Source organism: Quercus robur, chromosome 1, assembly GCF_932294415.1.
Source record: "Quercus robur chromosome 1, dhQueRobu3.1, whole genome shotgun sequence".
NCBI classification, from domain to species: domain Eukaryota; kingdom Viridiplantae; phylum Streptophyta; class Magnoliopsida; order Fagales; family Fagaceae; genus Quercus; species Quercus robur.
This window is the reverse complement of record NC_065534.1, coordinates 29,115,882-29,132,844: the sequence shown is the minus strand read 5'-3', so window position 1 is coordinate 29,132,844 and position 16,963 is coordinate 29,115,882. Positions and strand designations below refer to the sequence as shown.

At 37.1% G+C, this 16,963-nt stretch overlaps 1 protein-coding gene across 2 annotated transcripts in view; it reads left to right on the top strand.

Moving 5' to 3' along the window:
- Positions 1–1,558, top strand: part of LOC126728657 (tropinone reductase homolog At5g06060-like) — a 35,301-nt gene extending 33,743 nt beyond the window's left edge. Inside the window, exons 2-5 of one of the 2 annotated variants that reach the window (XM_050434457.1) lie at positions 144–351; positions 595–811; positions 896–1,002; positions 1,158–1,558. In XM_050434457.1, coding sequence (XP_050290414.1) covers positions 144–351; positions 595–811; positions 896–1,002; positions 1,158–1,340 — 715 coding nt within the window. In that variant the 3' untranslated portion in view covers positions 1,341–1,558. Of the gene's footprint in view, positions 1–143; positions 352–594; positions 812–877; positions 1,003–1,157 lie in introns of both variants that reach the window. The other variant, XM_050434453.1, reaches the window with a different exon arrangement.
- Positions 1,559–16,963: the final 15,405 nt, after the last annotated feature.

Below are 16,963 nucleotides of genomic sequence, written 5' to 3'. Positions count from 1 at the left end.
GACAGTATGATATGTATCGTCAGTTCAATTATATTAAGTGATTCACCTCATAATAGTATATTCATTCAAAAGAAGCTTAAGCAATGTTCTCAACGCGTTGATTCTCTAAAAAAATTGACCCCCTTTTATTACTTTGTGATTAGGCATGCTATTGTGGAGGAACTAGCAGGTTTTGGAGCAACTGTCCATACATGCTCTCGAAACGAAGTCGACCTTAACGAGTGTTTAAGTGAATGCAGAAAGAAGGGTCTCCAAGTCACTGGTTCAGTGTGCGATGTATCCTCTAGAGCTGAAAGAGAGAATCTAATTAGCACTGCCTCTAATCTCTTTAATGGGAAACTTAACATCCTTGTAAGTCACCCCTTGGTTATGCTTATTTTTTGGTTAATCCCTCCCTTAAGGTTGTACTTCAGCACATATTTTTATGTATGCATTTGCATAACTATTTTGAAATAGTGATGCAAATAAGCTTTCAAAAAACAAATCATTCAGAAATTTATTTATTATGTCAATTTATTAATAACACTAGCTTTTACTAGCATTTTTTATATATTTCCTAATTGGTGCTATTGTTCAATAATTGCATGGATATAGATAAACAATGTGGGGACAAACAAAACAAAACCGACCTTGGAGTATACGGCCCAAGATTTCTCTTTTATCATGGCCACAAATTTTGAATCAGCTTATCACTTGAGCCAACTTGCCCATCCTCTATTGAAAGCTTCGTCAGCAGGAAGCATTGTCTTTGTGTCTTCAGTTTGTGGGGCCATATCAATCAGTACTGGTTCCATATATGGAGCAAGTAAAGGTAACCTAAGCTTGTCTCATCATTTTTTGGATTATATTATTACTACTTTGAGCTACAATATTGAAGGTCTTTATAAGTATGCAGGGGCAATGAATCAGCTGACAAAAAATTTGGCATGCGAGTGGGCAAAAGATAATATAAGGACCAATTGTGTTGCACCTTGGTTCATGAAGACCCCTTTATCCCAACCTGTAATGACCTTTTCATCACACCCGTGTGCTTTTTTTCTTTTCTTTTTTTCTTTTTTCTTTTAAGAAACGGTAAAATTTTAACCTATCAATGTATCGAAATTAATTACTAGCTTATTAAATTATGTCATAATTATTATTTTCCTTTTCTATTGTAGTATTTGGATGATGAAAACTTTTTCAATGCTATTATCTCTCGAACACCTATGGAACGCGTTGGAGAGCCCAAAGAGGTGTCTTCCTTGGTAGCATTCCTATGCCTACCGGCGGCCTCATACATAACCGGGCAGACTATATGCGTTGATGGAGGTATGACAGTGAATGGCTTCACGTTCCCATAAGCATAAATGGTTCAAAATTAGCGCAAACAAATGCCGGTTTCCGTACTTTGTAGTATTGCATAATAAGGCAATTTCAATTTGATCTCTTTTGCGTGTCCCTAATTAGTTTTGTTACATTATGATGTATGCATGTAATCACCAATAAACTATTACACTATTGCGTGCATAGATATGAGTCTTTTGGCAAGTGAAATTGATTTATTTCATGTTTTAGTTTATGTTGAAGGGTAGTTATTTTTGTGATCATAACACGTAGCACCCTGCTACTGGTTGGACCATTCGATTTGGGTTTGTGAGAGGGAACTTAGGTTGCAATTTGGATTTGAGAAAAACTTAGCTTATTTTTCTTTTTAGCTTATTTTTGCTCATAAAGTGGGTCTCATTTCACTGTTAAGTGGATCACATTACTCCAAAAGTCAGCTTTTTTCTACATACTTTCATCAAAATAAGTGGTTTTCAGTTTCATCAAAATAAGCGGTTCTCAAACGGACCCTTAATCTTAAATTTCTTCCTTCTCAAGTGCTTCAATTAGGTTACCATTTTGTTCTCTAATAAAACTATGGTTGGTATTAGTAAACAATAATCATGGTTAAGCAATGTAGGGAAAGTAACATGAAAAACCATTGGTTTACTTTTTTAGTTTTTAAACTAAAAGCTAAAGATTACTATTAGCTCTGAGATGGGTATTTGAAGAACAAATCCAATCTTGGGAATTCGTATTTGTCTGGCCCATTTTTCACCTAGTGGATGGCCTCAATTTGGCCTTCAGTATTCGTGTAATTCTAATTTCAAGCTTTACTTGAGTGGCCAAAACCCATTTCTTTTAACCTAAGTGAACCTAAGTTTTTTGGACCCGAAGAAGTGAAGTTTATTTTTCTAGGCTTGTTGTGATAAGCTATAAATAATTTTTTTTTTTTTTTTTTATATGAGCCTCAAACTGTGTACATTACATCATGTTATTTTAAATTTTAGATGACATATTATTAGACACAATTTTAAATTTATAATATTTAATTTAAACCATTAAATTGGTCCATTTCAAATGGAGAGAATTTCTTACACGAAGCACTTTCACTTTTGTAAGTTAACCGTACCCATGTGTTTTTTTGTTATTTGTAATTTCGTTTATATAATTGGAATATATGACTCTTTGGTGTCCACCTTTATCCATTTCTCAAAAACACAAATTAAGAAAGAAAAAAAAAAGTATTTTGAAAAATTTTTAAAAGAAAAAATTGAATATATATATATGGGGTAAAATAGTCAAATTAAAATAAATCTTAAATATATCAAACTTCATACTTTACATTGTATCCATTTTTTTTCTTTTTTCTTAATAGACGTTGTTTCCATATTTTTAATTGTAGAAACTTTCAAAACTTCATTCACATCACAGTTAAACTTATTTTGAATAGAAAAATTATTATACAATGGAATTTTAAAAAAGTATTAAAACACAACATGCATAAAGCTAATTATTTATTCAGTTGAAGTGTATTTTTCCTTCTTAAAGTTTGAGGTTTTCTCATTTTGACCCTTAATGATTCAAAATGTTTCATTTTGGCCCTAAAAATGTTTGTTTTTGTTTTTAAAAAAGAGTTCTTTTAGTACAACAAACAAACTCACAACTTTTTCCACAACTCTTTTACGTGGCATACTGTGACTAATTGTATGTCACTTTCACATAAATTCACTACTTTTTCTCAACCGATCATAATCAATCACATGGAGAATTGTAGCAAAATTTGTGCATTTTTTCGCGGTACTACATAAAAATTAGAAAATTCTGATTGTGCTTACTCCAAAAACTAAACACCCCATAATTGAAATTCCAAAACCTTACAAACAAAATTCAAAATCAAACAAAATCTATTACTAAGAAGCTCGAAAATAACGTACCCTTAAGTTTGCACGAGTCTCTACTGTGCTATAGTGCATATAGGTTGGGCTTCTGGGGCGGCCTCTTAAAAATGCCCGTTGCTTTCAAATTGTTGATATGGGCCCTATATTTGGAACAATGGGTACAACTCAAAAGGCCTAATGGTGCGAGTGGGGCGATGAGTCCTACACTCCTAGGACTAGAAACCGAAGCTATATATATATATATATATATATATATAGAGAGAGAGAGAGAGAGAGAGAGAGAGAGAGAGAGAATTCAATTAAAATTTATGTGGGATCACACCATAATTATCCACTTAAGTTTGTGCCATATGTCTACTTAAGTTTTTTAATCTTTGTGCCAAGTGATTTAATATCTACATATATATTTTTTTAATAGGTAAACCTGAGAAAAAATCCAATTAGGTTTTAAATTGGATTCCAATTGTTGTCTAATTTTGCACCATGTGTCCTACTTAAGGTTTTTTTTTTTTCTTAGGCGATTTAATGTGGTGCAAAAGACAAAGGGTCTAATATAAATAATCATAAAAAACTCAATATAAAAAAAGTAAACTCATGTGTATATCCAAAAGAAATTAAAATATAAAAATAAAAAATAAAAGAGAGAGAGAGAGTATAATTTGAATCCATATATGTGTGTAATTGTAATTTTTTTTTAAGTGTATCGTGCATATGCACGGGTTATACACTAGTATATGTTAATAGGAAATACTTAGAAAAAATTCCATTAAAATTTGAAATTAGAATCCAATTTTGCACCATGTGTCTAAATTTATGTGGGAACCACATTATAATTATCCACTTAAGTTTGTACCATGTGTCTGCTTAAGTTTTTTAATCATTATGCCAAGTGAGTTAATGAGTGCAAAATACTAAGAATCTTGTAGGGACACGATTTTCTTAACGGCCCAATAATGATGTTGGGCTCGTACATGAAAGATCCCTCACAATATGATTTGTAGAGAGTGGGCTTGAAAGGCTTGCCTTTGATCACGGGGTGATGGTCCGGTCCTGTTTTTAGAGAAATTCATGTGGCAGATAAGAGTTGGATTTGAACATTTAGGCCCTATATCATTACATCCTGAGGGGTTGGACTCCTCGGACTTAGTCCGAGGATCATTAAGATCTTCCTCCGGTTATCCGGCAGTAGTTTTTGTGGTATGCATACATCTTTAAGTGATTTTCACCCATGGAGTCTTTTTCCTTGAGGTGGGATGGGAATCCCTGGTTTCTTGTCCATTCCTCCCCCCCTTTTACCCAGATTACTTACTTTCTCTTTTATACTAGCCTATGTTTGCTGTCCTTCATCCACATGTAGGGTCAACTTTTACAAGACTGATATTTGTCCCGTCAGTCTAATCCTAGAATTGTTGGGGATGGTTGATAAAGCCGAAGAATCCGGCTCTGCTGGATGCTGAGTCTTATCTGGGAAGGGTAATGAGGGCAGCTTTCCCGAGATATTTTAGATCTCCTTTCCAGTCTGGTCCTATACCGTTTTTGCCCCTCTTTTTTGGTGGAATTTTGGGTCTGCCGAGGACCGAACTGTCCTCGGCAACATCTCCGGGCCATTTGGGCTTTATGTTATTGAGCTTGGGCCGTAGCTGTCTTTAGCTTGGGCCCTTGGACTTCCCACGAGCAAATGGACCTGACCCATAAATTATTGGGCCCCACAATAGCCCCTCAAAACCCTGCTGTCCGACTTCATGGTTGGAGAGGGGGGTTTTGGTAATACCGAGCCTTTATTATGGCTCATTTAATTCAGCCCTTGACCGACGCTGGCGACTCTTCACCTCCCCAGGGAATGTGCCGGTCTACAAGACGTTTCCTTCAATTTACGCACGATGCGTTTATGCTGTTTGGTTATCCGAAGCATGCCTTTAATATCTTCCTTTTACGAGACCTCCCAGATTCAACGGTTTTTGATGGCGTGGGGGAATGAAACGGGCGTATTCATGTTTGCAGATCTCCTTGGAGATCTGCACACATTAAGTGCTCTCCCCTTCGTCCCCTATATAAAGAGAAGAAACAAGAGTTGTTTCTCCCACAGATGAATCCCTTTAATCCCCACAAAATTTGAAACCCTTAGATTCCTTCCGGAGTTTACTTTTGCTCTCCGGTTATATCTTAGCCTGAAATATACTCACCGTAGTATTAAGCAATGAAGAAACCATTCCCCTCCCAGAAACACCATGTTATAACAAAGCTCGAAATGGCTCGGTCAAGGCAGGGATGGCGGAGACTCAAGATTTGCCTCGCATTCCTTTTAGCCAAAATCCGAAGCAGGGACTCGTCACGTCACACTTTCGGCGTGACTGAGCCGAGGAAGCACATCATCAGTACCACCCGTTCTCTCACGAGCATATCTAACACGACACCAGTGTGTTAGGAGTCAGGACTGGGGCAGGGACTAAGTGCCCCTGCTTCTTCCTCTCTTCGTTCACTGGCGCCTCCCTTAGCCTCTCTTTCTTCTTCTTTCCACCACCAGGTCCATCCTGGTGCTTTTCTTTCTCCCTCTTTTGCTCCTTTCTCTTTCTTTTCATCTCTTCCCTCTTCTTCTCCTCCTTCTTTTACTCATGTCCTCCATCTTCCTCATTCATCTCCTCCATCTTCCTCATTCATCTCCTTCATCCTCTTCTTCCTTCTCCTTCATATTCTTCTTCCTTCTCCTTCATTTTTTCCTAAAGCAGGTTCTTCTCTCAACATGAGCAATACTGAGGCAGAGATTGGAGAAACTTTGAAGACAAGTTTAAAAGACACCTGACTGTTTACTTATCTGTATTGCGGAGGTTATTGTTGCTTCGGCAGTTCACTTTTTGTATAGGCTTGTTTAAGCCCCTCTTTGTACGTTGTAATAATTTTTTATATTAATAAAAATTGTTGTTATTTTACTTCGCATGTTTTGTTTCTATGTTTTTACAAATTTGCAAGCACTGCTCGACACAATAATATAGCATTTGAACCAATGATAACTAAGGCCAAAATGCTTGATAACGAAAAGATATCACTATAACTTTAATAGAATTGTTTGACACAACAATGCTTACCTGTGAATAACGATACTTACCCAAAACAACGCCAAGATTAGAACTGGATGCTTTATGCGGTGTAGTAAGTAGTCATCTGAGGACATATCACCCGCAAAAATGAACAGCCCCTTAGGCTACCAAATAGTGGGGCGTCTCGCCATCATCCTAACGCTTTCATTGGCCTTAACATTTTACAGTATTTGAGCCGAGGACTTTCCCCATCCGAGTAATTAGCATCTCAATAGGCTTGAGTCCGAGGACCATGCAAGGCCTTGGTTCTGTCCAAAAATTTTCGAGTACTTGGTTTCCCCATAGGCTGAGTCCGAGGACCATGCAAAGCCTTGGTTCTGTCCAAAACTTTTTGTGTACTTGGTTTCCCCATAGACTTGAGTCCGAGGACCATGCAAAGCCTTGGTTCTGTCCAAAAATTTTCGAGTACTTGGTTTCCCCATAGGCTGAGTCCGAGGACCATGCAAAGCCTTGGTTCTGTCCAAAACTTTTTTTTTTGTACTTGGTTTCCCCATAAACTTGAGTCCGAGAACCATGCAAAGCCTTGGTTCTGTCCAAAACTTTTTTGTGTACTTGGTTTCCCCATAGGCTGAGTCCGAGGACCATGCAAAGCCTTGATTCTGTCCAAAACTTTTTTTTTTGTACTTGGTTTCCCCATAGACTTGAGTCCGAGGACCATGCAAAGCCTTGGTTCTGTCCAAAACTTTTTTTTGTACTTGGTTTCCCCATAGACTTGAGTCCGAGGACCATGCAAAGCCTTGGTTCTATCCAAAACTTTTTTGTGTACTTGGTTTCCCCATAGACTTGAGTCCGAGGACCATGCAAAGCCTTGATTCTATCCAAAACTTTTTGTGTACTTGGTTTCCCCATAGGCTTGAGTCTGAGGACCATACAAGGCCTTGGTTCTGTCCAAAACTTTGTGTACTTGGTTTCCCCATAGGCTTGAGTCCGAAGACCATGTAAGGCCTTGGTTCTATCCAAAACTTTTTTGTGTACTTGGTTTCCCCATAGACTTGAGTCCGAGGACCATGCAAAGCCTTGGTTCTGTCCAAAACTTTTTGTGTACTTGGTTTCCCCATAGGCTTGAGTCCGAGGACCATGCAAAGTCTTGGTTCTGTCCAAAACTTTTTGTGTACTTGGTTTCCCCATAGGCTTGAGTCCGAGGACCATGCAAGGCCTTGGTTCTGTCCAAAACTTTTGAGTACTTGGTTTCCCCATAGGCTTCCCATAGGCTTGAGTCCAAGGACCATGCAAGGCCTTGGTTCTGTCCAAAACTTTGTGTACTTGGTTTCCCCATAGGCTTGAGTCCGAGGACTATGCAAGGCCTTGGTTCTGTCCAAAACTTTTGAGTACTTGGTTTCCCCATAGGCTTGGGTCCGAGGACCATGCAAGGCCTTGGTCCTGTCCAAAACTTTTGAGTACTTGGTTTCCCCATAGGCATGGGTCCGAGGACCATGCAAGGCCTTAGTTCTGTCCAAAACTTTTGAGTACTTGGTTTCCCCATAGGCTTGAGTCCGAGGACCATGCAAGGCCTTGGTTCTGTCCAAAACTTTTTTGTGTACTTGGTTTCCCCATAGGCTTGAGTCCGAGGACCATGCAAGGCCTTGGTTCTGTCCAAAACTTTTTTGTGTACTTGGTTTCCCCATAGGCTTGAGTCCGAGGACCATGCAAGGCCTTAGTTCTGTCCAAAACTTTTTTCCTTTCCTCAGGTATTTCACGAGGTGCCGAGCAGGAGATTGTCCTTGGAAACGGCTATTCCTCGGCGTGGGCCATAGTCCCTGGGCCCCCCACGCAGAACGGGCCTGGGCCGCGAATTCACTAGGCCCACAAGTTAAGAGATATTTCTGTAGTCTCTGGTCACGCGGTACTTTTTGGCGTCCCAGTGTTCGAGGTGCGCCTTTACGAGGCTCCTTTAATCTCATGGTTGCAGGTGGCGTTGGAAGTTGAGCCAGAGTCATTTTGTCTGTAGCGTTCCTTGGGACGCTGCGAGAATTAAATGCCACCACCTTACCTTTTTAAATAAATAGGAGAGAAAGGTGTTTTACCTTCACACAAGTCCTTCAGTTTCCTCCCTTAGTATATCATGTCTGAGGCGAGGGTTGAGGAAAAGGAACTCTTTCCGCCACAGAGGCGCCGTGTCCTCCTGAGACTCAAAGTAGTGAGGTACGGGCAAAGGAGGCATAAATTCAAGAGAATATTCCGTTTCGGCAGAGGGGAAAGGGTGTTTCTCCCTCTTTTAGTCAAAATCTGAAGCAGGTTCTGTTCATGCCCGAATTTTGGTGTGTCAGAAGAAAGATTCTCTGCCATCATCGCCTCTGCCTTGTTGCAGGCAAATTTTTGGTGAAGGCTCCTCAACTTCCGGCTCCCTGCGCCTTTCCTTCGGCGGTGTGAGGCTCAAGTTGGGTTTTCTCTCTGCACCTTTTCTTCGACGGTGCAAGCCCTAAGCTGGGTTCTTTTACTGCCTGAACTATGGGCATGTAAAAGCATTGAAGAAGAGCAAGGTCTTGAGACAGTAGCCAACCTCTTTTCTTTGTTGCCTCCTCAGCTTTATCTTATTCTCTTGTATCTTTCTTTTCAATTATGTAGTGAGCTCTGACATAAGCTGATTCCAGCTTTTCAATGTACGCTGTACTATTTCTTTGTTTTAGTAAAAAGGGAAATTTATTTACTTGTTTTGAATACTATTCTTTTTGCAACACTACTTTGTGAATGGGTGTGCTTCATGTGTGTGTTTCTCCTCAGCAATATTTACAGCAAAAACCCTTGAAACACAATCCAACTAATTCTAATTTACCGACACTACCAGGCATAATAATAACAATTCATAGTAAGTTAAACTTAGGAAACTAACCGAGATAACGGTTGAACGTTCTGTAATAAGTGCGAAAATATTGTCCGAGAATGATAATCTCAAAATAACCCATCCGAGGAGTTGACTGAGTAGTTGGGAACCTCGATCGCTTTTCAGGCGACATATTGCTCTATATTGCATCGGTCCTTGTAATGTAGTTTTTCGTTATAAGTACTTGGTTTTCCCAGAGGCTTGAGTCCGAGGACCATGCAAGGCCTTGGTTCCGTCCAAAACTTCTGAGTACTTGGTTTCCCCATAGGCTTGAGTCCGAGGACCATGCAAGGCCTTGGTTCCGTCCAAAACTTCTGAGTACTTGGTTTCCCCATAGGCTTGAGTCCGAGGACCATGCAAGGCCTTGGTTCCGTCCAAAACTTCTGAGTACTTGGTTTCCCCATAGGCTTGAGTCCGAGGACCATGCAAGGCCTTGGTTCTGTCCAAAACTTCTGAGTACTTGGTTTCCCCATAGGCTTGAGTCCGAGGACCATGCAAGGCCTTGGTTCTATCCAAAACTTGTAATTTTAAGTAGTTTTTTCTCTGTATTTATTTATTTTTCGAAGGTTAGCCCCTAGACCAGAGCGGGGAGAGTCGACTTGAGACCGGAAGCCCCTAGAGTTGCCCGCGCCATCGGCACTGCAGGGCGTAGCCCCTAACGGAAGTTTATGTCAAAGCAATAACTGCATATCGCCGGAGATGGAGGAAACTTCACGGACCTCTACTAGATATAGCCTTGACTCCACCGCCAGCCGCGCCAACACGCTAGCCTTTCCCACAGACGGCGCCAATTGTAGGGACACGATTTTCTTAACGGCCCAATAATGATGTTGGGCTCGTACATGAAAGATCCCTCACAATATGATTTGTAGAGAGTGGGCTTGAAAGGCTTACCTTTGATCACGGGGTGATGGTCCGGTCCTGTTTTTAGAGAAATTCATGTGGAAGATAAGAGTTGGATTTGAACATTTAGGCCCTATATCATTACATCCTGAGGGGTTGGACTCCTCGGACTTAGTCCGAGGATCATTAAGATCTTCCTCCGGTTATCCGGCGGTAGTTTTTGTGGTATGCATACATCTTTAAGTGATTTTCACCCATGGAGTCTTTTTCCTTGAGGTGGGATGGGAATCCCTGGTTTCTTGTCCATTCCTCCCCCCCTTTACCCAGATTACTTACTTTCTCTCTTATACTAGCCTACGTTTGCTGTTCTTCGTCCACATGTAGGGTCAACTTTTACAAGACTGATATTTGTCCCGTCAGTCTAATCCTAGAATTGTTGGGGATGGTTGATAAAGCCGAAGAATCCGGCTCTGCTGGATGCTGAGTCTTATTTGGGAAGGGTAATGAGGGCAGCTTTCCCGAGATATTTTAGATCTCCTTTCCAGTCTGGTCCTATACCGTTTTTACCCCTCTTTTTTGGTGGAATTTTGGGTCTGCCGAGGACTGAACTGTCCTCGGCAACATCTCCGGGCCATTTGGGCTTTATGTTATTGAGTTTAGGCTGTAGCTGTCTTTGGCTTGGGCCCTTGGACTTCCCACGAGCAAATGGACCTGACCCATAAATTATTGGGCCCCACAAATCTAATATTAATGAACTATAAAATAAAATAAAATAATAATCACATATACTCAGTAAAAATCATCACACAACAAAGATCACCACACATTTTATTTTTGAAAAAATTAAAAAAAAAAAATTGATCGTAAGTAGTATTAAATTTAGGTAAAAATTTTAATATTTAACTAATTATGTTTACTTTAAAAAAAAATTTAACTAATTATTTATATTTTATGATAAAAACTGTGTTTAATTTTAAATGTATCTATATGTATGCATGTGTTACATGCTTTTTTTTTTTTTTTCTAATAATTTGACTAATTATTTATATTTTTATAATAAAAATTGTGTATAATTTTAAATGCATCCTTGTGTTTGCATGGGTTACATGCTAGTATATATTAATAGGTAAAAGTTAGATAAAATCTAATTAGATTATACAATTGAAGTCCAAATTTTGCGTCATGTGACCTAAATTATTTATTTTTAGAGAGAGTTTTATTTCTTAATTTTAGAGTCAAATGTATGACTACATCATAAATATCCATCCAAGTGAGTTATTACGCACAAAAACCAAAGAGTTTAGAATTAATGAACATAAAAAAAATTAAATGGACAATTTATATTTTCTACCTAATAATATTCTTACAAGACTTTTTAAAGAGTTAAAAATATATATAAAAATGATTATCAATAATATTTAAATTATATATTTAAGAATTATATGATGCATCTTAATGTATATCTATGTATATGCATGGGGTTACAAGCTAGTCTATATATATATATATATAGAGAGAGAGAGAGAGAGAGAGAGAGAGAGAGAGAGTAAACTGATGAGCATTTTTTTTTTCTTATACTATTTCTATTCAAATATTTTGAATGCAAAGATCTTGAACCTAAAAAATTGTAATTGAGCCAAACGATCCCATGCACCCATCCCTATTCAATTTAGGATATATTAGTGTACCAATCTATTCTTAATATTTTGTGTTGTATTTAGTAGAATTTCAAGTACAATGGTTGTAAATTGATATTTTATATGTAGTATCTAATAGTGATTTTCAAAATTATATATATAATAGCAATGTAATGAGAAACTTGGCATAACTAATACCATAAAAATTACAAGGAAAAACCATTTTAATACCTCTAAAGCTAGCATCAATAGCACCACTTCAATTTTTCATTCTCATGCATAAGCATGGGTTACATACTAGTATATATATACCACAAAAGGAAGCTAGCACAACGCTGAAGGCAGAAGCATAGTTATAATAGATGAAAATAGTTAGGACCAGTCAAGGAGGCGGTAGCAATAGATATAATTAGAATAGTTTTAAAACAAATATTAAGGCAGTAAAACTAGCCAAGCAGTATATCAAAACAATTCAAAGTAATATAAACAAAAGTATTATTGAAAATACTTGAAGCACTTACAGTAGTAGGAGTAGTTATAGGTTAACAGGTACAAGGCTTGGGAACTAGTTCTAGTTACAAGCTTTGTATGCAAGAAGCAAGTGAGGGTTCTAGAGGAGAATCCTAAAGGGAATTCTGAAGTCTAGAGGTTTCTCAAGTGGTGAAGTTTTATAATTTGTAGAACTTGATTTGCAATAAGGGACATCCCCCCTTATATAGGCAGAAAAAGCATTTTTAAATAGTGAACTGTAACAGTGAATAGTAACGGACAACAGGAGCAAAATCCGGAGCTTTATCAAAAGAACCAGTTCAAACAGTTTGGCTTTTACACCGAAAGTAGTTTTGGCATTTTGCCAAAAAGTAGCAGCAGATTCTTGTGGGGAACAAGCAGAGCAACAATCAAAGCTTTTACCCTGGGCAAACAATGTAGCAATTTGGCCGTTGTGCAGGCCAGACAATCAGTGGAGCATCAATCAACAACATTGGCCTTTGTGCAGGCTAGACAAACAGTAGAGCATCATCACTTTGGCCTTTGTGCAGGCTAGACAAATAATAGAGCATCAATTATCTCCTAGGTCAGAAGTGTCATCAACATCATAACCAAATAGTTCCTGGTCATAAGGGTAATAGGGGCTATCAGCAACAGATGCTTCAGAAGATGTTTTGGAACCTTTACTTTTTGACTCACGATTAGCGGTTGCTTCCTCAGCCCACTTGAGAAAAGCAAACAAAGCATCAAGGTTTTTGCGTAAGTCATCAAGAGGGGAACTCTTCTTTTTAGACTTAACATTTTTAATGGAGGAGGTGGTGGGTGCGTCAGTTTGAACAGGTGATTAAGCTGGTGAATAGTCTTTAGCAGCAAGGGAATCAGCATAGGGTGAAAATTCTCTGATAATAATGGCAACAATGCTCTGGGTATGGGGAAATTTATCCCACCATTTGACATACCAATGACGAGCTAGAACATCACCTTCTTTTTTATATTGCCATTTTAGAATCCAAGGGATCTTATGGCGTTTAACAAAATGGAGCAGAGCAGGGAACTTAGCACCATAAGCATCAACTTTGAATGCTCGTGAGAAACACTTAAAAGCATTAAGTAATGGTTCTAGAAATATTTTAGCAATAGGGCCAAATTGAGTCCACCAACGATTGAACCAAAGAGGCAAATAAGCACTAAAATGTATATCAAAATGAACAAACCAAGAATGAGAAATGTTTTCATTCTAGTGTAGCATGAATCTAGACCAAGCAGTGATATAATCATGATATGAATAGGGAATGGGAGAAGATGGCATCCTTTTGGTGGAACTAGGGGAAGGGCCCCATTTTCCTTCAGGAATGATATTAGTCAGGAAAACACTGTGATAAATAATTTTGGAGGGATCACTTTTATCAGGTATAGTTCTAATAATAATGGATTTTTCATGACGCAAGAGATCAAAATAATACTGTAAATTCTTTTCTCCATGCTCAAGAATCCAATGGAAGTTTGGAGGGAAGTAACTTTTAGCAAGCTAGAGAGGATCAACAGTTGATGCCCGATTGGGTTCAATGGAAAACAAGTTTTGGAAATACTGTTTTTTGACATATTGGGAAACATTGGAATTTCTGGGGAAAACAGTCCTAATGGGTTGGTTAACAGGGGTTAAAGCATAAGGATCATAAGATGAAGCTATAATAGTGGAGTAGTTAGGCTTAGGGATGGTTCCTAAGGTGGTAAATCGGTTGGCCACTTCCAAGGAAGAAACAAGTTCTTTTTTGACAATTTGCTTGGAAGTTTTAGTAGGGTGTTTATCTTTGGATCTTCTACTTGCCATTGTGGCACTGCAGAAATTCACGGGTAAGGAAATCAGGAATAGCTTTTTGAGAGCTTTTAATATATTCAATATCAATATCAAAAACACTTAATATAGCTTGCCATCTAGCAAAAATATGTTTTGATGCAATATTTTCAACATCCTTTTCAAGAACATATTTAGCACTTTTACAATCAATTCTTAACAAAAACTTTTAGTTTAATAAATCACTTTGAAATTTTGAAATACATAGTACTATAGATAAAATTTCTTTTTTAATAGTACTATAGTTTAACTGTGCAGTATTCCAGACACTAGAATAGAATCAAACAGTTTGTTCAGATGAGTCTGGGGAAACTCTTTCTTTTAGAATACCTCTGTAACCAATGTTAGAGGCATCAGTCTCAACAATTTTGAAAGCATTGGCAGTAGGAATACCAAGACAAGGTAGAATTTTAACATGGAAATTGATCTATTTAACAAGGGAAGTATGAATATCAGTCCAAGGAGGAGGATTGCTTTGTAAATGATCAAAGAGGGGTTTACTGTTTACAATGCTTTCTCAAATCCTTGTAAAAATCAACAACATAGTTAAGAGATCCAAGGAATCTCTGTAATTGACTTTTATCAGTGATGACATCAGGAAATTTATCAACAAACTGAATAGGTCTATCAATAGGACGGATTTGTCCTTCAAAAATGTTATAGCCAAGAAAACGAACTTTTGTTTGGAACAGTTTGATTTTCTTAGCAGAAAGAACAAGACCATTTCTTTTGATGGCTTTTAGAAACGAATACAAATGTTTCCAGTTTTCATCAATAGAGTTGGAGTAAACAAGAACATCATCAATATAGACAATGGTGAAGTGAATGAAAGGATTAAAAATATCATTCATAATATTTTGGAACACACTAGGGGCATTCTTAAGACCAAAAGGCAAAACATTCCACTCATAATGCCCAAAAGGAGAGGTAAAAGCAGTTTTGTACTTATCATTCTCACTAATCTGGACTTGCCAAAATCCAGACTTCATATCAAACTTCAGACTTCATATCAAACTTGGAGAATGCCACAGCCTCACTCAACCTATGAATCAAGTCATTCTTGTTGGGTATAGGATACCTAATCCATTCTAAGACTTTATTCAAGGGCTTATAATTGATAACTAGGCGAGGGGTTACTCTCTTAATCTCGGCATTTTTTTGAAGATAGAAAGCAACACATGACCAGGGGGACTTGCTATTTCTAATCAAATTCTTTTTAAGCAAATCATGAATTTCAGTTTTGCAAAATTCAACAGTTTCAGCATTCATCTGAATGGGGCGAGCTTTGGTGGGAATGTTATTCTCATCAAAGCCTTTGACATAAGGTAGGTTAACAGTATGTTTCTTCCTATGCCAAAAAGCATTAGGAATATCAGAGGAAACATCATCAATCAAAATTTTTTGAAAAATGTCAATTTTTTATTGTAACAATTTATCAGAAAGCTGTTCAACAATTTTCTTGTATCTAACTTCTTGCTTAAGGAAGTTGAGATGTTTGGTTTTAGCATGAATCAAATTTAAGGCATCAGCAGTATCGATTTCAAACTTTGAAGCAAATTTGAATTTTACTTTCTGTCCAAAAAGTTCAATAGTAATTCCATCATGTTCAACAAGAAAGGGATACAAAGCATTGATAAATGGCAAACCAAGTATCAGCTTATCAGTCATGTTTTTAACAAGCATAGAAGGTATCTTGAAACAAACAATATCATGGCAAACATGAGCATTGTTCAATTCATATTTAATTTTCATTTGAGTATCATTAGTAGAAATCAACTTTTCAGTAGATTTTTCAAAATATTTGGAATGAATCAACCCTTCCTAGATATTGTTCATATCCACACCAGAATCAGTCATGGCAATAACATCAAAGCAATAATCATGGGAAACAAAAATTTTAACTCTTGTAAACCATTTTGGAGGAAGCATTTTGTTAACAAGATTAAGTTGAGCTTTATCAAAAACATCAACAATACTTGTACCAAAAAGAGGAGTCTGTTGACTGGTTTTCGTCTCCATCTTTGAGCTCATCTTGTTTATTATCAGACTGATGTTTATCAAGGTTTTTATCAATTCTTAATAACAAAAATTCTTGTTTAAGATTAACATTATCAGCTTTAATGGTTTTTTACTCATTTTTTAGTTCAATTATTTCTTGTTTAACAACATTGATCTCATGTTGAAGATCATTAACAATTAATTCTTTGGATTTCTTTTTATTAAATCTTTCCAAAGTTTCTTCAAAGCTTATCTTTGATTTCAGTTTTTTAGTATTTTCTTCTTTGGTTAAGTTTTTCTTTAACTTATCCAAATATTCTTTTTGCAGTTCAGGATTTTCAATCTGACCTATTAATTTGATTAACAAGCTTTCATTTTCTTCACTTTTAGTGAGAAAATTAACAAATTTAATAACATTACAACAGGAATCTCTGCAACCAATTTTTAGTTCAATTATTTCGTCTCCATCTTTGTGAATTTTATCATGTTTTTTACCCTTTTTCCAGGAAGGAGGAATAGGGGGCAAACTATATTGTTCACAGAAATTACTCATTTCATATTTAGCTTTTCTTTTGTTTTTTTATTGGTGTTTTAGTAGTTTTTCATCATTGCACATATTAATACCAAGTTTTTTAATAGTGCTGAGAATATCACCATATGTAAAATTAACATAATCAATAGAATCATTTTTACCGATTAATTCTTGTTTTACCTTATGAGCAAAGATAGGAGGCAGACCATTAATAAACTTCTCTTTCCAATAAGGTTTGCAGCAGTCTTTCCAAAGCATAACTCTAGAAAGGAAAACATCTTGATACCATCTGTAATCAGACATAGTAGGGCATCTCAAATTGTTTAGATAATCAGAAATTGGAGATGAAACATTAGAGGGGGTACCAACAAAATGTTTGAGAAAAGTATAAATTAAGGTATTGACACCATCAGGAATACCTCGACCAATACTTTCATCAAAAATAGGAAAACCTTCATCAGTCTTTTTAACAGCAGTTTTAATAGATTCT